The sequence below is a fragment of the Mobula hypostoma genome, chromosome 3 (assembly GCF_963921235.1).
Source record: "Mobula hypostoma chromosome 3, sMobHyp1.1, whole genome shotgun sequence".
Taxonomy (NCBI): domain Eukaryota; kingdom Metazoa; phylum Chordata; class Chondrichthyes; order Myliobatiformes; family Myliobatidae; genus Mobula; species Mobula hypostoma.
The window spans coordinates 163,801,869-163,823,984 of NC_086099.1; the positions used below are offsets into that span (position 1 = coordinate 163,801,869).

General features: G+C 42.3%; 1 protein-coding gene across 11 annotated transcripts in view; it reads left to right on the forward strand.

Annotated features, from left to right (window-relative positions):
- The window catches only part of tpk1 (thiamin pyrophosphokinase 1), a 399,771-nt gene that overhangs the window by 249,726 nt on the left and 127,929 nt on the right, over window positions 1–22,116 (forward strand). For all 11 annotated transcript variants that reach the window (XM_063044013.1, XM_063044014.1, XM_063044017.1 and 8 more), the window contains one exon: window positions 1,913–2,024. In XM_063044013.1, the coding sequence (XP_062900083.1) occupies window positions 1,913–2,024 (112 nt within the window). The remainder of the gene's footprint in view (window positions 1–1,912; window positions 2,025–22,116) is intronic.

Sequence of the window (22,116 nt, forward strand, 5' to 3'; positions counted from 1 at the left end):
GTACGCCCCACCGCACTGCCTCCAGTGTCACCTCTCCTGGGCACCTGCAACAGGCAATGCCATGGCATAAGGCCGGTGTTGGGAATTCCATCGATGGGAATGGGATTCATCCATTTACTAAGTCATAACAATACTTATCTCTATCAAATCATCTCTGAATTCTCTTTGCTGTAGGTCCAGTCTCAACGTCCTCAGTCTATCCACATAACTGACATCCCTTTACCATAGAGTATTCTAGTAATTATTTTTCTCAACTTCTGCTGGGCTTTCTTATTAATTTTAGTCACTAGAACTGATTGTGGCTAAACTAGTGCTCTATGGTTACTCCCTGCCCTGTACAAGGGAGTTGCAGGATTCCGTGTTCTCTACTGATGATTCACTCAATAGTGCCAACCACTTCCAAGCTGCTCTGAGTGTGTCTGTCTAGGTGCTTCTGCTCCTGATCTCTCTTTAAACATGGGGCATTTATATTCATAATATTTTCTTACACTTTGGGTGTAAGATGGCACTGCTGAAGGCAGGTGACAACTAACCGATGCTTCCCAGAGCAAGAAATGCAACTAAATACTTTATTAATCCCATGTTTTCTGTAAAAACTTGTGTGAAGCGATCACCACGCGGCAAGGCTGATGGAGGATGGAAGCGTGGGGATGCGAGACAGACTCAGAGAGAGGTCGAGGCATGTTCGAGGAGTTCAGACAAGGTGGAGGCATGGTTGAGACTGAGTTGGGGCTTACGAAACAGAAAAGCCGGAGTGGAGGAGAGGCAAATTCAGGGGCTGTCCAATTAAACCTGGAGCGAGGTTTAATCGACCTAAGCACCGGGCCGATTGGGAAGAGTTGGGTACGGGTCAGAACATGGCAGCAGGATCCAGGTCAAGGCCCAGAGCATATCGAAGTGTCAGAGACCAGGACCTAGAGAGAGGAACACCCCGATGTTTCGACAGTTTAGACACCGGGCCAGATGGATTGAAAGGGCTGGATGTCGGGACCGGAGGTGAGGGTCGGACCGGTTCTGCTCACCGCTCTACGACCCTTACTCCACGCTTCACCGAGCTGAGGCGGCGGCTGTGCTTCAGCTGTTCCAGGCTCCATGCTGTGTGCTGAATTGAGGCTGTAGGCCTGCTCCAGCGGCTCCAGGCCTCATGTCTGAGGACTCACTTTCATTCTAAATGCTGTTTGCTTACTTTTACTGTTTGCACAATTTGTTTTTCTCTCTACACATTGGCTGCTTGTCAGGTTTTTTGATGGGTTCTTTTGGGCTTCTTGTTTTGTGACTGTCTGTAAGGAGATGAACCTCAAGGTTGTATAATGTGTACATACTTCAAAAATAAATAAACTTTGAACTCTAGCATGAAGTTTCACTGTGGACTGCTCTGCATTAATTTTAATCTACTATATCTTTAAGTATTACCTTACATCTTTTGAATTCCATTCCTGTCCCACTCCCTATTTGATAGATTGGAGGTGAAAGTAGAAGTGAGATGAACAGAAAGCTATTGAGGCGTGAAATGTCCCGGCTACCACTGCCTCTATCCCACCCCCACCCCCTCACTAGAATGGTAGAGTTGTGCAAAGCACTATTACGTTTTTATTCTGCAGCTTGAAATTAACATAAATGTTATTGTTTATATATATTATTGATGTACAAATACAGCTGACGCATCAATTTTTATAAGGAGTTACAACCAAATTGACTCTTACAGCCAAGCTTCATGAATGACAGCCAAATAAATGTTATTGCCTGTCAATAAGAAAAATGCTTTGACTGAAATGAATTGTCATAAAAGTCTGGGATTCGTTCAGCTACTACAAAACGGCGTATTCTCAACACCATTTAATTACTTTTTTTTAATTTTAGAAGGCAGAGTTCTTCATGATTATATTGCAAAACATTTTGTTTCCTGGCACAGGGTCACCACAGATTGTTAGTCAACACAGGTCTGGAAGGGGAGTGGTGTGGCCTTATTCCAGTGGGAAACCGGTGCAACAACGTAACAACAACTGGACTCAAGTGGAACCTCAGTAAGTGTGAACTCATTTCCATCTTTGCTGAAATTTGGCTCCAAGTTGCTTTTATCCACATGTGGGGTCTGATTTATCAATTGTAATTTTGCACCAATATTTATTGCCTATCTCAGTTATACATGCCACCTCTTGGGTATGAATGTGCTGTTGGAAACAGTTTTGCTATGAATTCAGGTTTTGATCATGTGACTATTACAGTACTCATCAACTTTTTTTTCTGATTGATAAAACTGTGTGTTAGACTTCTGAATCCTGCGTGGTGACAGCATGACAACTATTTTGTACAGGTTATTGATTTTTTTTAAAATATGAAGTATTGAAAATACATTTTCTGTATTTAATATAGTAGCACTTAGAGCTAACGGAAGACTTGTAAATGGTAATTAGTTTCAGAATTAAAGTGGGCAAATGTATTGCAAGACATTGTTCTGTGTGAAAAGAAGGAAGATTGGTAGCTCAGGTTGGCTGCTTATTTGTAGGATTGTTTGCTGAGCCCAAAGGTTAGGTCGCACACTTTTCGCCACCAGTGGAGGTGACATCATCAGTGCGTAATTGAGTGATGCTTCTGCAGAGTGTTGGTCTGACTGGCCCTGATCGGTTTGCTGTCACACTGGCTGCTAGTCTCTGCTGGGAAGGACAGCTGAGTGATCTCTGCTGGCCTGTATCCCTGGTTATCGGTTGTTGTGAGCTTTAGTTTCATGGGTGTTCACTGCTCACCCCTTGGCCCCAGTCTCGCAGACACGTAGGTACCTAAATTACGTCCTTCTTGATATTTGTGCGCTGAGATGATTGACAGAGGATCGTGTCATCTTATAGTTAGCTGATATTCGTGTAGTGTTCATAGAACTATAGAACACTACAGCACAGAAAACAGGCCATTCGGCCCTTCTAGTCTGTGCCGAAACATTATTCTGCTAGTCCCATTGACCTGCATCCAGTCCATAACCCTCCAGACCTCTCCCCTCCATGTACCTATCCAATTTATTCTTAAAAATTAAGAGTGAGCCCGCATTTACCACATCAGTTGGCAGCTCATTCCACACTCCCGCCACTCTCTGAGTGAAGAAGTTCCCCCTATATCTTTCCCCTTTCACCCTAAAGCCATGTCCTCTCATATTTCCTAATCCTAATTTAAGTGGAAAGAGCCTATTCACATTTACTTTGTCTATACCCCTCATAATTTTGTAAACCTCTGTCAAATCTCCCCTCATTCTTCTACACTCCAAGTAATGAAGTCCTAACATGTTCAATCTTTCCCTGTAACTCAACTCCTGAAGACCCAGCAACATCCTAGTAAATCTTCTCTTCACTCTTTCAATCTTACTCATATCCTTCCTATAGTTAGGTGACCAGAACTGTACACAATACTCCAAATTTGGCCTCACCAATGTCTTACACAACCTCCCAATAACATCTCAACTCCTATACTCAATACAATGCCCTGGTTAGTTTTCTCCCTCTCTGTCCTGTGTAGTGTTTGGGACAGTCTGTATATTGGACTTGGTATAAGACATTTGTTCTCTCCACATGGGCTGTTGGATCTTTGCATCTCAAGATGAATGTTGTGATGGTTGTGCTGGGTTTGTGTGGTTGGAGCAGTCTTGCCGTAATTTCAGAAACCTGATATATCGTAGGGTTAGCCTCTTTCTTGTCCGTTCAGTAGGAGTTAAAAGTCTACAGTTGTGCAAACCTCAAGAAGAAATAAAGAACTCACCCTTTTCAAAGTATTCAAACCGCAATGACTATCCAAAAAAATTTCATCGGAATGTGTCTCGTCCAGAGAAACAAGGACACATGTTTGTCTGGGAAACTACAAAATTCCTGGCAGAAGCATAAAGCAAGAAACCAAGATAATTCTTAGAAGCTTGTTTGTCAATGGAAAATCCTAGTAACAAGCTTATTGAACTGTATCCAATTTACAAACCTGTGTATGTACGGGATTGGTGCCGAGGGGTGAAAAGTGGAGACCCAAGGAACCAACAGTCACAACGACCGATAACCAGGGATACGGGCCAGCGGAGAGCACTCAGCTATATGATTGGCTGGGACCCAGCAGAGACTTGCGGCCAATGCAACAGCCAACCAATCAGAATGAGTCGGGCCAAATAAATGTGAGCACTCCGCAGACACAACACTCAATTGCGCACAGATGATGTCGCTTTGGTGACGAAACATTTGTGACCTAACGTCCAAGCTTGGCCTTACAATCAAATTGTTCTGTGTTTTGGGTGGGAAATAGTGCCTTCTGAAGGAAATTTAAATTTAATAATTTATTAACCATGTGACCACCTCGAGCCACTGTCTTCACTGGTATACCTAACTCCTTGTAAAGATTCACAGTCTAAGTATATGATTGATGGTACTGGTAAGCCAGAGATTATTGACTGGATACAAAGAGTAATCAAAAATTCAATTCCATTTAACATGGAACATTCTGGGAAGCTAGTATGTGCAAAAGCTAATTATTTTTGCATTATCTTAAAAGTAAATCAGCATAGCCACTAGAAAAAGACTTTGTTTTCAGAGAAACTGACTGGGAGCCATAAACCGTATCACTGCCAGTTCATGAGGCCAGTTCTGTTCAGTCACAATGGCAGCAGTGATCCAAGCAGCAGTTGACTAGTATAAAACATTTTACAACTTCAGCAAAGTTCATGGTGGGAGAGCACAAAAGATCCTGGAAAATGTTGTCTTGATATAACTAATGGTGTGTGTCATTCATGCCACCATTTCCTGGAAAACCTGTATCTAGGTAGAAGATGGCTGCTTATCGTCACCACTGCTACAGGGAAGGATTTAACTGTACAGTGCAGATTTCAATTGATGCTTTATTGACACGAATCTTCAGAGAACAAAAAAGCTTGACACCTAATTAGTTGCCAAGATATTTGTCTCTCTGTTATTTGGTGTCTATTTTAAATGAAAGAAACAGCTGACTGGTAACCTGCAGATAGTATTTTTTTGTTCAGAGATGAAGCTGACATTTTCTAGGCTGCCTCTCTCCCAGCAACCATGTGCTATGTCATCAATCTAACTTAATGAAGTTTTTCAACTGCACAGCTCAAAAAACACATAGAAAGTTAAAACAAAGTTGTTAAGTTGTTTTGTTGCATTGTACCCAAAATTTACTTTCCACAGAATTAAAATTAGTGTTACGTATATGCATAGAGCTCTCAATTCCTTTTAAAAAATTGTTGGTACTAAAAATCTATGATATGAACGGAAATGCTGAAACCTTTAGCAGATCAGGCAGCATCTGAAAAGACCTAAAATATATTAACTTGCCTGCCTGACCTTTTGAGTATTCTCAAAATATTTTTTAATCTCAATTCCACTATTTAATACTCATGCATGAAATTTTGAAATATTTTGTAATATGCACCTGAGTGTTAGAGTGCAGTTCACCTGTATCAAATGGAAGCAGATTACTGAGAAAGTGAGGGCACTGACTCCTGTATTTGTGACGTGGATGGAGTGAGTGGGAAACCTGATCGTGTTTGTAGTTGAAAAATGTATAAGGATCTCATGCAAGTTATCCTCTGCCAGTTGTAGACTTTTTAATGTGTGGATGTATATTGTGTATTGGATTAAAAAAAATAGTTGTGGGTGGACTGGTAAGTTTGCTGATGGCACGAAGATTGGTGATGTGGTGGATCAATGTAAAAGGGTTGCCAAAGGATACAGCGTGTATAGATCTGTTGCAGAAATGACCCGAGAAATGGCAGGCAGAGCTTAATTCAGGGAAGTATGCGTTTTGCACTTGCGAGATCACATGTAAAGGTGTGGTGTACAGTTAATGGTATGTAATAACACCAATGATGTTTGGAGAGAGCTTGGGGGTCTAAATCCATAGCACCCTGGAAGAGGCCACACAAGTTTAATGGATGGTAAAGAAAGCATATGACATCCTTGCCTTCAATACTTGAGGCATTGTGCTCAACAGTCAGGAAGTTTTATAAAACTCAGATTAGGCTACATCTTCAGTATTGCATTTAGTTCAGTCATCTCGTTATAGGAAGGATGTAGAGGGTATGGAGAGGCTGCAAAAGAGGTTTGCCTGGAGGCTGCCTGGAAGAGAGGGCATGTGCTATTGTTGTTGCTGATATTAAAATAAGATAACATACACACTCTAACAAGTCAAACATTTTTTTTCACTTGTGCACAAGGAAAACAGCATGTTTCACCCACACTGTTCTAAAGCCAGAACATAAAATGTGCTATTTTTATACACAATTGACTTATCAGTTATGGATATTGACCATTTGGTAACTTGTATGTTTGAATTCCTTGCTTTCAGAATAAAAGTTCAAACGGTTATTATTCAAGTACATACATGTTACCATACACAACCCCAAGATTCATCATTTTCTGGGCATACTCAGCAAATCTACAGAATATCAAAATATAACAGGATCAGTGAAAGATCAACCAGAGTGCAGAAGCCAACAAACTGTGCAAATGCAAATATAAATAAATAGTAATAAATAACGAGAACATGAGATAATGGGATAAAGAGTTCTTGAAAGTGAGATAATTGGTTGTGGGAGCGTTTCAGTGATGGAGCAAGTGAGTGTATTTACCCAGTTTTATTTAAGAGCCTCATGGTTGTGGGGTAAAACTGTTCATAAATCTGGCGGTGCGAGTCCTGAGACTCTTGTACCTTCTGCCTGATGGCAGCAGTGAGAAGAGAACATGGATTTTCCATTCAAAGGCATTGGTGTTTCCAGACCAGGTGTGATAAAGCCAGTCAGTATACTCTCCACTACACATCTATAGAAGTTTGTGAAAATTTTTAGGTTTCGTACCAAATCTTTGCAAGCTCCTGAAGAAGTAGAGGTGCTGCCGTGCTTTCTTCACCATTGCACTTATGTGCTGGGTCCAGGACAGGACCTCTGAAGTAGTAATACCTATGAATTTTCAATTGCCAGCCCTCTCCACCTCTGCTCCTCCAATGAGGACTGGGTCATGGGCCTCTGGCTTCACTCTTTTGAAGTCTGTAATCAGTACCTTGGTCTTGCTGACATTGAGCAAGAAGTTGTTGTGACCTCACTCAGCCAGATTTTCAATATTCCTCCTATGTGCTGTTTCATCACCACCTTTGATTTGGCCCACAACAGTGGTGTTATCAGCAAACTTGAATATGGCATTGGAGCTGTTCTTAGCCACAAGTCTGAAGTGGCAGAGAAGGAGTACCAGGGGCGGGGAGTAGACACAGCCCTGACACACCGGGCAAGGTCATTTGATTTCAAACAATGGGTTTGTTGATCAGTACAGAATATCTCTTTGGTGCTTTCTGCTCATTCCCCTCTTCCTTCCCCCTTTACCCAACCATAATTACCCTCTCCCTGTCTCCTTCCCACTCTCCATCCAGAATAGAGACCCATATCAGAATCATGAAATTTGTTTCTTTTTTTCCGTTCGGTAGCAGTATAATACATAAAATTACTACAGTACTGTGCAAAAGTCTTAGGCTCCCAAGTTCAATGTGATTGCCTAAGACATTTGCACATTACTGTACCGGACAAACTGGGGATGGCAGCGATACATCAACTACTTCATCCTCAGACTCTGGTGCTAATTGCTTCTTTTCTTACACTGAAGTGGACACTATTACTCCTTGCCTGTTCGTTCTGTGCCATGGCCTTCTCTAACTTTTGCTCACTTTCTCTGCTTTTTTACAGGACTCATCTGACTGTTTTTGCAATTTACATCGACATTGTAGGTCACCCACCCTATAGCCTTCTCACATTTCAGCATCTGCAGGCTCTCACGTAGTCCATTCTACGCATACAGTATACTTCTCAACATACTTACTGCTTTCTGGTCCATAAGATACAGACATGCACACTGCCGCAGTCCATCAGAAGTCCGGTACAGGGGATTTTTTCACATGCAGCAAGCCCGAGCAAGGCACAGCCCAGACCAGAACAAACCTGCACAGGACACAACCCGGACCAGAACAAACCCGCACAGGACACAACCCAGACCAGAACAAACCCACACGGGACACAACCCAGACCAGAACAAACCCGCACGGGACACAACCCAGACCAGAACAAACCCACACTGGACACAACCCGGACCAGAACAAACCCGAACGGGACACAACCCAGACCAGAACAAACCCACACTGGACACAACCCGGACCAGAACAAACCCACACTGGACACAACCCAGACCAGAACAAACCCGCACAGGACACAACCCGGACCAGAACAAACCCGCACTGGACACAACCCGGACCAGAACAAACCCACACTGGACACAACCCAGACCAGAACAAACCCGAACAGGACACAACCCAGACCAGAACAAACCCACACTGGACACAACCCAGCCCAGAACAAACCCGCACGGGACACAACCCAGACCAGAACAAACCCACACTGGACACAACCCAGCCCAGAACAAACCCACACTGGATACAACCCAGACCAGGGCAAACATGCGTGAGGCACAACCCGGACCAGGGCAAATCTAGCACCAGACTCTGTTCCTGACTCAAATATGAGCAGCCTATGATTTAGGAACAATTGACTACCAGAGCTGAATTCCTTTCTCCTATATCGACGAAGTCAAGTATTAGTCATCTTGGCGGAATCTGCGAGTAACTGTCATCACCAATAATAACATAAAATGTCTAAAATAACTGGGCCCAGAGCACACTCACTCCTCCCCCTCAAACATATTATTTTACTTGTTCACGAGGAGAACAGTGTGCTCCTGTCGCCACACTGTTCTGAAGCCAGAACAGAAATTTTGCTATTTTAAAGAGAATTGGCTTATCTGTTACCGAGATTAACCATTTGGTCAATTGTATGTGATACTTGCCTTTCACAATAGAAGTGTTAAAAGTCAATCGAAACTTCAAGTGGACAGTCGATGATACCTTGAAGTTAGTAAAGACAATAGAGGTATTTAAGTTAAATCGAAACTTCAAATGGACAGCCAATATTTTGAAGTTGTCCCTTAGCTGTTGGGTATATTTCAGATCCTGCCATTATTCTGATCCTGTCTGTCTCCAGCGCCTCCTATTGTGTAAAGGACACTATGTTTCAGGAAGTCCTTTCAGGGAAAGCCTCACTTCAGTAGCCTCACTCGTCTGTCTCAAGTAGACACTGTCACAGTCATCCCTGCCCACCTCTCTGTAACTGGCAAGGTTGGTTCCAGCGATCTCACTTCAGAAGTTTTCCTTGTCTGAGTTGGACTACACACCACCGCTGTTCTCTTCATCTTTATCCCTTGCCTTGCTGCAACTTTCACACTATAAGGAGAGTTTAGACCAACTAGGACTGTTTTCTCTGGAGTGGCTGAGGCTGAAAGGAGCCCTGATAAAGTTTATAAGCTACGAGGGCTATATGTAGAGTAGACAGCTGGTATCTTTGTCCCAGGGTCAAAATTTCTGAGTTGGTGGTCATTTATATAAAAGAGGGAGAAAACTTTAAAGGAGATGCTCTAGACAAGCAGTGTACACAGAGTAGAGGGTGCCTGAAATGTACTACCAGGAATAGTGATGGAGTCAGATAGGATAGAGGTATCTAAGAGGCTCTTGGATAGGCACATGGATATGCAGATAATAAATGGAGGCTGAAGGCAATAGATGTCATTAGCTTATTTAGTTTGGCGCAAGATCATGAGCCAAAGGGCCGGTTCCTGTTGTGTAATTGTTCTGCTTCCATAGATTTGTGGCTTCTTATAGACCTTCAACTCAAGATTGTGTCATTGTAATTTTGTGATGGATTACATTGTCAATCCAATGAATTGTTCACACATACAGTTTTGGGAGAAGAAAAGTCCAACTGGGTGGTAGATTTCCTTGTACTGGCTTAGTCCCAAGTCACCAGGCAACTTGAAAGATGAATCAAAGCTGAACCTGATGGGGAAAAGTCGGAAACGTTGCATTTTCTAATATTGATACCTCTGGCATAAATGCTTACTAAGTAAAGAGCTCTAAATAGGAAAGCCAGCTTATTTTGTGATGTGAACCTTTGACCCTTGGTTGAATATATGTAATTGTAACAATTATGGAGCATCTGATGCTTTAAGTTGAATTTGAAATATTAAGCTTTTCTGTATTTTTGATTCCATTCAAAATTCTTCACCATCGAGATGAGCAACAAGAAACAGTGAAGTGGTTTTCTGTTCATCTTTTATTAGCTTATTACTGTACATCCCAAAGCAATCTGACATATATCTGCTATTGTAAGTAAGACACCCAGTTTATAAATGGTAAAATCCTACCACAAGTATTGTGACAATGATCAGATAATGTGTGTGGGAGGGTGGGGGGGGGGTTGGTAAATACGGCTGGAATGACAGGAAGGCACACTCTGTTTTGAAGTAGTTCTATGGGTTCTTCAGCATGACTAAACAAATGATGTCTCCAACATGGCAACACTCCCTAAGTGCTGTACTGTAGTACAGTATCAGACTCTGCAATTGGTTTAGCCCCTTAACCTTCTGATTCAGTGCAGGAATATAACTATAGAGTCATATCTGAGGAAAACCACTTGAAAAATAGCTATAAGAATTTGAGCTTATGGATGGAATTAATGATTACAAATGAATCTCAGCCCCCGTGGTAAGATCTCACAGACAATATTCTGTTAATAATAAATATCTATTTGATCAGTTTTTTTCAGTTTATTGGCATTTTATTGACTTTAGCATCAAAGGTTAGAATCTCCTTTATCTTTCCAATTACATTAGTATGTGTTTTGCTCACAATAAGCTTCACTCAATCTAATCCCTTACACAAGAAATATATAATATTTAGTCCATTCCCATTTCTCTATAAAAATGCAATTTCTTTTTATTTAAAACCATCAGAAGATTGTGCTAGCAATGGTCCTTGAGAGATTAAATGGCTTTCTACTATATTATTTAGTTCTATGATTCTCTATTTCTGTTCAATACCAGAAATGGGTTTCTGAACCCTTTGTGTATATATAAGTTGAAAGCCACAAATATTAGTGCTCAGTGTGAGATATTAATGGATCTCTAGTAGAGGAAGGTGTTCTTTGATTTCTGTTGATGACCTGTACATCTAATGAAGTAATTGCATAGTGTAAATTACCATCCCCCATCAGGAAGGTCTCAAAGCTCTCCGCTTCTTTTTGGATTCCAGACCTAACCAGTTCCCCTCTACCAACACTCTGCTCCATCTAGCGGAATTAGTCCTTACTCTTAATAATTTCTCCTTTGGCTCCTCCCACTTCCTCCAAACTAAAGGTGTAGCTATGGGCACCCATGTGGGTCCCAGCTATGCCTGCCTTTTTGTTGGCTTTGTGGAACAGTCCATGTTCCAAGCCTATACTGGTATCCATCCCCCACTTTTCCTTCTCTACATTGCATTGGCGCTGCTTCCTGCATGCATGCTGAGCTCGTTGACTTCATTAACTTTGCCTCCAACTTTCACCTTGCCCTCAAATTCACCTGGTCCATTTCTGACACCTCCCTCCCCTTTCTTGATCATTCTGTCTCTATATCTGGAGACAGCTTATCTACTGATGTCTACTATAAGCCTATGGACTCTCACAGCTATTTGGACTATTCTTCTTCCACCCTGTCTCTTACAAAAATGCCATCCCCTTCTTGCAATTCCTCCGTCTCCACCACATCTGCTCTCAGGATGAGGCTTTTCATTCCAGAACGAAGGAGATGTCTTCCTTTTTTAAAGAAAGTGGCTTCCCTTCCTCCACCATCAACTCTGCCCTCAAACACCTCTCTCCCATTTCATGCACATCTGCTCTCACCCCATCCTCCCGCCACCCCACTAGGGATAGGGTTTCCCTTGTCCTCACCTACCATCCCACCAGCCTCCGGGTCCAACATATAATTCTCTGTAACTTCTGCCATCTCCAACGGGATCCCACTACCAAGCACATCTTTCCCTCCCCCCCCCCCTCTGCTTTCTACAGGGATCGCTCCCTAGGCAACTCCCTTGTCCATTCGTCCCCCCATCCCTTCCCACCGATCTCCCTCCTGGCATTTATCCTTGTAAGCTGAAAAAGTGCTACACCTGCCCTTACACTTCCTCCCTCACCACCATTCAGGGCCCCAGACAGTCCTTCCAGGTGAGGCGACACTTCACCTGTGAGTCGGCTGGTGTGATATACTACGTCCAGTGCTTCCGGGCGGCCTTCTATATATTGTTGAGACCCAACACAGACTGGGAGACCGTTTCGCTGAACACCTACTCTCTGTCCACCAGAGAAAGCAGGATTTCCCAGTCGCCACACATTTTAATTCCACATCCCATTCCCATTCTGATATGTCTGTCCATGGCCTCCTCTACTGTAAAGATGAAGCCACGCTCAGGTTGGAGGAACAACACCTTATATTCTGTCTGGGTAGCCTCCAACCAGATGACATGAACATTGAATTCTCTAACTTCCATTAATGCCCCTCCTCCCCTTCTTACCCCATCCCTTATTTATTTATGTATTTATTATTTTTTCCTCTTTTTCTCTCTCTCTTTTTTCTCTCTCTGTCCCTCTCACAATAACTCCTTGCCTGCTCTCCATCTTCCTCTGGTGCTCCCCTCCCCCTTTCTTTCTCCCTAAGCCTCCCATCCCATGATCCTCTCCCTTCTCCAGCCTTGTATCCCTTTTGCTAATCACCTGTCCAGCTCTTAGCTCCATCCCTCCCCCTCCTGTCTTCTCCTATCATTTCAGATCTCCCCCTCCCCCTCCCACTTTCAAACCTCTTACTATCTCTTCTTTCAGTTAGTCCTGATGAAGGGTCTCGGCCCAAAACGTCGACTGTACTTCTTCCTATAGATGCTGCCTGGCCTGCTGTGTTCACCAGCATTTTGTGTGTGTGGCTTGAATTTCCAGCATCTGCAGATATCCTCGTGTTTGCCTTACCAAATCTTTAGTTTTCTTTGCACTCGTATAATTGTGCCAGTCTCTAAATTGTCCCATTAATATTTCAAGATCTATAACCAGCAGCACCGGTCATAAAACATTAAAATTTGTACTTGTCTATTGTGTTTTTCTGGACTTGATGAGTATAGAAACTACTTAGCAAGTCGTGCAGCATATGTAGGTAGAGAAAGGTAGGGTGAATATTTTGGATTGATGATTAACAAATCTATCAATCTGACGTAACTTTCTTTGATTTGTGGATATGATGTGACCTCTTAACTGTTGACTGCATTTTTGCTTTTAATTCTGATTTCCAGATTATGCTTATGAAAGTAGATCTGGAAACCTCTCTTACTTTCCACACCATGCAGCGCCTCACCTGGGTCTACAAATCCAGTTTTGCATTAAACTTCGAGTTCCCAGTGGTTTCAGGGAAACTGACCCAAATTGGTTTGTATTTGACTGGAGGCCTGTGATCACCACCCTCCTGTACTTAGCTGTGCTGTAATGAGAGGGACAATTGGCCTAACTGGTTGCAAAGAGGAAGTGTCTGGTGAGGCATCTCTGAAGCCCCAGTCCAAGGACCATCTCAACAGATTTTAGTGTTCAACGTACATTTATTATCAAAGTATGTATACTATATGCAACCTTAAGATTCACCTCCTTACAGGCAACCACTAAAGAAACCCCAAAAGAACCCATTTTTTAAAAAATTGCAAACTCCAAAAAAATAGAAAAAAAACAAATCGTGCAAACTATAAAAGTAGGCAAATAACATTCAGAAATGAAGTTCAGGAAAGTGAGTCCACAACTACGAAGCCAGTCACAGCCAATCCAGGAACCTGTTAGTTGCAGGCCATGGCCTCAGTTCAGCACAGAAACAAGTGGACCTCACAGGCAGTGAGCCAAACAACAACCTGTCTCTCTCCTCCAGCTCTGACACCCTGACCGTTTCAATCTGGCCCAATCTCTCTAAATCAATCAGACTTTAATAGGAAATGAGGCTGGGGTTGGAGGTTCACCTCCTGACTGATTAGGAGGCGCCTCTCACAGTTTTTAAGTTACTCAGATGTTAGAGACATTTAAAGATATTAAGATTATTATGAAGATTGGGAATATGTAAATCATTTTAGATCAGAATCAGATTTATTACTACTGACTTAGATGACATAAAATTTGCTATTTTGGGCCAGCAGTACAGTGCTAGCACACAGAGTTGACCATCTCTGGTGCCAGCTAGCAGTTATTTAAAAAACGCTTAAGAACAAAAAAAAGGAAAATATAAACAACGTTAAGCTGTGAAGAGATTATTAATTATGTTGAAGTAAAATATAATCAAAACATACCTTTATTCTTAGATTCAGAATCTCCCTTCCAATGCTTAGGAAACTGAGCAAGAGAGGTCTGTTGTGTCTAGCAATGAGTCACCGAGACTGAAGCATTATTTGGAAAATATTATCTATGAGGAAAGCTTGGATAAGCTAAAAAGTCATTAACCTGAAACATTAACCTTAGTTCTATCTGCACAGAAACTGCCTTATCAGATGAGTATTTCCAGTATTTTCAAATTTAGTTTCAGATTTCCAGCATCTGCAGTTCTATTGTGTTTAGATAAATTCGGGTCGTTTCCTCTAATCGAGGAGATTCAGATGATTATCATTATGAGGGGCATAGAAAGGGTAACTGATAGGGCCAACTTCCCTGAACTGAGGGATTAAAATCAGGGGATTTACAGTAAATTTAAAGTTATTGGTTAAAGGATTAGGGAGGAACTGAGGGAAAGTTATCTTCACCTAAATGATCATATGGTTCTGGAACACACATTGTGAAAAGATGATAAAGGCAAAATTACAATTAAGTAATATATAGTTGTGCTGTGACCTTCAAGGTTATGAATCAAGTATTGAAAAGTAGGATCATTCGTTTTCATCTGTCATGGCGATAATAAACCGAAGGGCCATCTCTGTGTCAAAGGTTTATGATGATGTATCAGCTTGTCACTGACCTATGGCAGGTCTGGAACTTCCTTATCCGAGCTGCGTACTGTGGTTCCTGTTCAGTTTATGGGTTAGTATGACTCCTGGAAGATGTGTGCTAAGTTCTGTTCAGCAGTTCCGTTTCACCCTCCCATTCCATTCTCACTGTGAAGGCTGGTTAAAATCACCACCTACATGAAAGTCGGATTTAGTTTGCTAATTTTGAGCTGTTCCTGCCTCAATGTTAATACTGTTGTTATTCGGTCATGGAGGTTGGTTAAACATTTTCCCTCTGTAGCTTAACTGAACTCAGTTAATGTCAAAAAGTCATATGTAAAGCCATCCATTTTTCATTACAGAATCTGAATAGCATCAATCAGTACAACCTCCAGACTCGAGCATGAAAGATAAAGCAACTTAGAATTACGTTACAAAAAAAACATAAAGCTGTACAAACTTAATCTATCATTGTCATGAAAAGCGTATGCTGTATCACAGATTATGTGGTAAAATGCAAAAATGGTCTTAAGCTCTTATTTTAAGTTATTAATTGAAACACAATGCAAAATGTTTTAACTGGCTTTGTAGAATACAATTGCTAGATTAGTTTAAATTAATTTAACCTAAGTTTCACTTGAATAATTTCCAATATAGTTAACAGAACTATTAAAGCTCAAAACCATCTTAGCTGACCTTGAAAGAGCATCTATGGTAAATCCCTACAAAATTTAGTCAAAAGTTAATTAGAATTCAGTTCAAACTTATTTATGAGAAAGACCTTCCTTACTCCAGGATAACATATGCAGGATTTACTTGTAAGATGAATATAGTAATTTCACTTTAATTTAGAACTTCACTTTAATATAGTTCACCATGAAAGTTAGAACATCACAGCATAGGACAGGTAATTCAGCCCACAAAATCTGTGCCGACTGTGATACTGAATGAAAGAAATCCTTTCTGCCTTCTTCCCGTATCTGTTCATGCCTTGACTAATCAAAAGTCTATCTACCTCTGCCTTTAACATACATAAAGACTTGGCCTCCACAACTGCCTGTGGCAAAGAATTCCATAGATTCACCACTCTCTGGCTAAAGAAATTCCTCCTTACCTCCACTCTAAAAGGATGCTTCTCTATTCTGAGGCTGTGTCTTCTGGTCTTTGACTCTCCCACCATAGGAAACATCCTATCCACATCTACTCTACTGAGGCCTATCACCATTCGATAGGTTTCAATGAAGTCACCCTCATTCTTCTGAATTCTCGGGAATATAGGCCCAGAGCCATCAAACATTCTTCATATGACAAGCCATTCAATCCTGGAATCGTCTTCACAAACCTCTTTTGAATCCTCTCCAGATTCAGCACATCCTTTCTAAGATAAGGAGCCCAAACCTGCTCACAATACTCCAAGCAGGTCCTCACCAGTGTTTTATAAAGCTTCTATATTACATCCTTGCTTTTATATTCTAGTCCTCTTGAAATAAATGCTAATATTGCATTTGCCTTCCTCATGGTAGACTCAACTTTTAGGGAATCTTGTACAAGGTCGACGTACCACACTCTCTCACTTTCTCCCCCTAACGAGGTATCCCCGTTTCACAGTGAGAGGGGAGACATAACAAACAACTTGTCGATTTATAATGTTAAAAGTCTGTTGCGTTACTTTTTCTGAGCTCTGTACCCAAACAACTCAGGTCTCTGGGCTCACAGCCAGCAGCCAGCTCGCTGCTTTCGATCTTCTGTGTACTCCCATGACTCATCAGCTAGCGGCACCAACCTCGAATCTGCCCGCCTCCAGAGCCATGAAAATTTGGCACCCTGAAGTTGCTCTAGTCTTCCAGGTTACATCCTTAGAATATTGAAAAATGGCCGGTCGTGAGACCCCATGAGCGGGTCCTATTTCTGCAACAAACTGAAGTTGGGTGTAACTCCAGGTCAGGATCTTCAAAAGAACCCTGAAAAGGGAAAAAAGTGATATTAAAGATAGAAATAGAGCTGTTTCTGAAGATGCAACCAAAGGAGTCGCCATTAGGCACCATTATCCTACGGTTCGTCCTCCAGTTGAGTGAAATTATCCGCTTTGGTTCAAGATCTTCATGGCTGAGGGGTAATAACTATTCCAAAATCTGGTGGTGTGAGCCCTGAGGCTTTTTTCTGATTTCCCGATGGCAGCAGTGAGAAGAGGGCATGTCCTGGGAGGTGGAGGTCCCTGAGGATAGATGATGTTTTCCTGCGAGATGCTCTGTTTAGATGTGCTCGATGTTGGGGAGTGCTTTACCTGTGATGGACTGGGTGGTATCCACTACTTTTTGTAGAATTTTCCATTTAAGGGAATTGGTGTTTCTACACTAGGCTGTGATGCAGCCAGACAAAATACTCACCACCACACATCAATGGAAGTTTGTCAAATTACTTCCTTCTCATTTTAAAGCTATGCTATCTAGTATTCAATGTTTCCACCCTGGGAAAATTATTGTGACTGTCTACATTATCTATGACCCTCATAATGTTATAAACTTGTATCGGGTCTCCTCTCAGCCTCTGACACTCCTGAGAAAACAATCCAAGTTTGTCCAACCTCTCCTGACAGCTAATTCCCTCTATTCCAGGTAGCATCCTAATAAACCTCTTGTGCATCTTCTCCAAAACCTACAGATGCCTCCTGTAATGAGGCAACAAAATTGTCTTGCAACGCTGTCTTGTGAGGCCTCAGCCCGCATATGTCAACATGTGGCACAGCATGCCCACAATGTTCAACTGAACAACGTCAGCAACAACAGCAAAACAAGCCCCTGTTCTCCCTTCCACACAGACACATGCACACTCCTCCATTCCCATGACGGGACCCCTCAAGGGTTCCAAATTCCAGTCCCTGGCCCAGAGACTCACAGTCATCAGGTCTCAGACTTTCAGATATACCAACTCAAGGGTCTCACCCTTTGGCCTTTGTCTTCTGATTTGCTGTCTTTAGGCTTTAACCTTTGGGCTTTGACCTTCTATATTTACTCCAAGACTTAGAACTTCAGACTCAGATAGGTCTCTGACCCCAGATCTCATCATCTTGGAGGACGGGGGAGGTGGGGGAGGGTTTGCCCCTAGCCCGGACTCACAGACATCAGTCCTCGACTGTGGATTAACCAACTTCAGGCTTCAATTTTCAGTATTGATCCCAGGACCATGGATGGGGCTTCAAACTGGACTCACATGGTCCTTTGACCCTAAAGGAGAAATTAGAATCAATCACAACAACATGATAACTAAGAAATCAAATAGAGAATTCTGGCAAATGTGAGGCAGAGCATCTTTGTAGCATAGAGAGCTATGAAGAGTGTGGATGTAGTGAGGAGAAAATGATTGACAACATGAGGGAAACAGCATTTCAGGGTTATGCTGAATGAAGGAGATAATCAAATGAGCTACAAGAGCAGAGTGGCTTATTTGTTAAAATGGTTTGTTTTCTATTGTGTGCTTGATAAATAATTATATATATTTAAATTATTTGCTAAGTATTTTTTAAAAAGTTGAAATAATTGGATGATTTCCTTTGGGACTTCGGCAAAATCACTTGCAAGTTTAATCATTTTTGAAAGGAACATTTGATGAGATAGGGAATTAATTACTTTAAAAGTGATAAGCTGCAAAATTGTTTGCAATTATTATTCAGAAGATCGTATACATTTGTTAATTATTTAAATGAACAATGCAATGGAATAGATCCACAGAGAATTTGAAATAAGAATCTCAACTTCCAGTTGTGTAGCAGATTTTCACTTTCAAGTGACCAGGGACTCTTCCTTGCAGAAGGCCAACTGAAAAGAGAAATATTATTTCCATCACTGAAAACAAATGGTATCTCATGAGGTCTTTGAAGACAGAAAAAAAACACTGCAAGAATGGTAATCATTCATAAACAATCATGCTTATGAACAAGATCACTAATAGAATGCAGTGGACTGAATGCAAAATCAAACATACAAATAGACGGCAGTTTTTATTGTCATCTGAACATGTGTATATCTGCACATATATACAACCAAATGAAACAACATTCCTCTGGACCATGATCCACCCACTAAACATATATCACAATCAGCACGTTAAACAAATAAGTTAATAAAATATGATTCAAAGTGCATGCAGTGTACAGTGCAGGTAAACAGGAAACATTAATCAGTACAGTAAACAGCTTGTTAGAATCTAGAAGAATACAGCACAGGAACAGGCCATTTGGTCAATGATGTTGTGCTGAACCAAATCAAAAACGCCCATACACTAATCCCTCCTACCTACACCATGTCCATATTCCTCCATCTTCCTTACATCCATGTGCCCATCCAAACATCACTTAAAAACTTCTAATGTACAGTATTTGCCTCTATGAGCATACCAGGCAGCACATTCCAGACATCCACCACTCTCAGAGTAAAAAAATTTACCACTCACATCCCCCTTGAACCTACCTGCTCTCAGCTTCAATATTTACCCTCTGATGTTAGACATTTCAACCTTGGGTGTTAAACATTTCAGCCCTGGGTGTTAAACATTTCAGCCTTACTGTCCCAGTGACAAGACTTTGGTGGTGTCAGGGTATTCTCACAATCTGAGGGAAGAAACTGTTGCTCAGTACAGCAGTCCTAGTCCTGATGCTCTTGATGCTTCTGTACCTCCTTCCTGGCAGCAGTGGATCAAAGAGATTGTGGGATGGGTGGTAGGGGTCCTGCTTTGGGCCCTTCGTCTGCATTCCTCCCAGTAACTGTCACAAGTAGGGGGATGGAGGCCCCAGTGATCCTCTCAGCAGCTTTTACTATCCTCTGTAGGGTTTTGTCATCTGATGCTTTGTTGGTGCTCCTGCAGAAAGTTGTTAGAATGGGGGGCAGGAAGCCTTGCACATCTCAGTCTCCTCAGAAAATGTAGAGGCTGCTTTGCCTTCTTGACTAATGTGTAGGCGTTGTGGGTTCAGATTAGATTGCCCATTATGTGCACATCAAGGAATTTGCACACCAATGGAGAGTGGTCAACTGTACTTTTCTGAAGTCCACAATCGTCTCTTTTGTCTTGTCCATGTAATTGTTCTCACACTATTTGACAAGCCTCTCAACTTCCTCGCTGTTGCTGACTCATCATTTCTACTGATGAGGGCAACCCGCTGTTGTATGTTCAGCAAACTTGATGATATGGTTTGAGCTGCATCTGGCAGTGCAATTGCAAGTCAGCAGCCTGAGCACACAGGATGCCACCACTGTCCCCACAAAGGAGGCTGTTGGTGCATTTTGCTAAGTAATATTGATTGATTTTTATCAATGACGGTCCCTGGCTCTGGGAGACTTTGTCAACAGAAAGATATGGTAATGACTTTGTCAATCTATCCCTTTTCTAAATTAAATTCACAGGTTGGAGCCATCTGCTCTCTTGCTCTTCCAGCTATCCAGAACCTTGACAGCTGAATGAGCTGATCTTGTTCCTACAATTAAGCCCTCCAGATCTGTCACCCCAAACCCCTGACAACCTACCCTGCCACACCACGTGCACAGATATACACCAGCTGTGGAGAGCTGAATGGCTTCTCAGCTCCCTGGAGCTGTGCTCATGGGGCCATTGTCGTTCTGTGACACTGGGGTGGTGCCTCAATGAACACCAGCTGCTTCAAGGTCATCTCAGGCACAAGTGATAATGTAACATTTTTATTACTGGAGTTAGCTTTGGAGTCATGAGGCCTGGATTCTATAATTGTATTGACTGATCAGGTTTGACACCAATATCTGGCATTTATTTAACTTTTATTTTTTATTTAGTAATACAGTGTGGAGTAGGCCCTTCCGGCCCTTCAAGCCATGCCGCTCCAGCAGCCCCTGACAAACCCAATTAACCCTAGCCTAATCATGGGACAATTTACAATAACTTAATTAACCTGCCTGGTACATCTTTGGACTGTGAGTGGAAACCGTAGCATCCGGAGAAAACTCACGCATTCCATGGGGATCTCATAAAGAGACTTCTTACAGAATGGCACCAGTATTGAATTCCAAGTGGAGGAATATGCCGAGCTGTCATAGCTTCGCACTAACTGCCATGCTACCGTGGCGCCCTTAAACATGGAAGTCCGAAAGTTGCTGTTAACGGTTTGCTGGTTTCGCAAAAGTTGTTCTTTTCTCCAGCATGATTTCAGGAAATTGGTGAACTAACAAAAACATCAAATCTTTATAAATTATTCTCACTGTTGTTACGAGAATACACATAAAATTAAGATGTTTGCTGGCCTGGGCTAGCATCAGTGGCATCAGCAGTTGGTCTGCCACCTGCCCTCAGGGGAAGGAGAGATAAGGAACAATGGAGCAGCGTCTGGAGATGTGTAATGAAGGGATGTGGGAGGGAGAGCTGTCTGGAGCGGCTCCCCCCTTTGAACCCTGAACTGTTTGAAGTGATGGACAAGCGATACCCCAGCAGGGGGATAAAAAGGGACAGGTTCGCTAAGACGACACACACGCCACCCGAGGTAACAAGACCCTGGAAGCGGTGCGCCTCTCACGAGTGGGTGAGAAGTGCCAGACAACGACAAGGGTGGAAAGGTACGATCAGCGGGAACCCGGTGTGTGTCCGCCCTTGCCTGGGTGCCGGGTTCACTGCAGAGGATCGACCGCATCTGGAGGAGGGGTCACAGTCGGTGACCTCAGGTGACATCACCAAGGACCCGCCCAAAAAGTTGCTCGTGAGCCATCCCGCTGGTCTGTGAGTGAAGCCGTTCTGAATGATGAGTTGTTCCTGTTCTCTCTGTCTCTCTTCCCCCACCTTGTCCATCGCCATGGCAACGATTACTGCGAACTGAACTTTGAGTCATTTTGAAATTGGTCATTTACCCCTAGACAACGATAGAGCTTGATTGATGCTGTTATCTTAATTCTGTGCACATGTGTGGTTATCATTGTTGAATTGTTGCATTTATTATCCTTTCGATTACTGTGTTGCTTGTTTCTTTAATAAAACTTTCTTAGTTCTAGTACTCCAGACTCCAACTGAGTGTTCCATTTCTGCTGGTTTGGCAACCCAGTTACGGGGTACGTAACACTGTTATGACTGTGACTAAGTCATTGGAGACTGAAATTGGTAGATGTGAGAGATCTTTATTCAACACGACAAGCAGACATTCTCTTGGAAACACTTGCTGTGGAATCTCCCTGAACTCCAAGTACAAAATATTGTGATTTTATACTCTTAAGGACAAGGACGGCAGTAGGTAATTCTGTA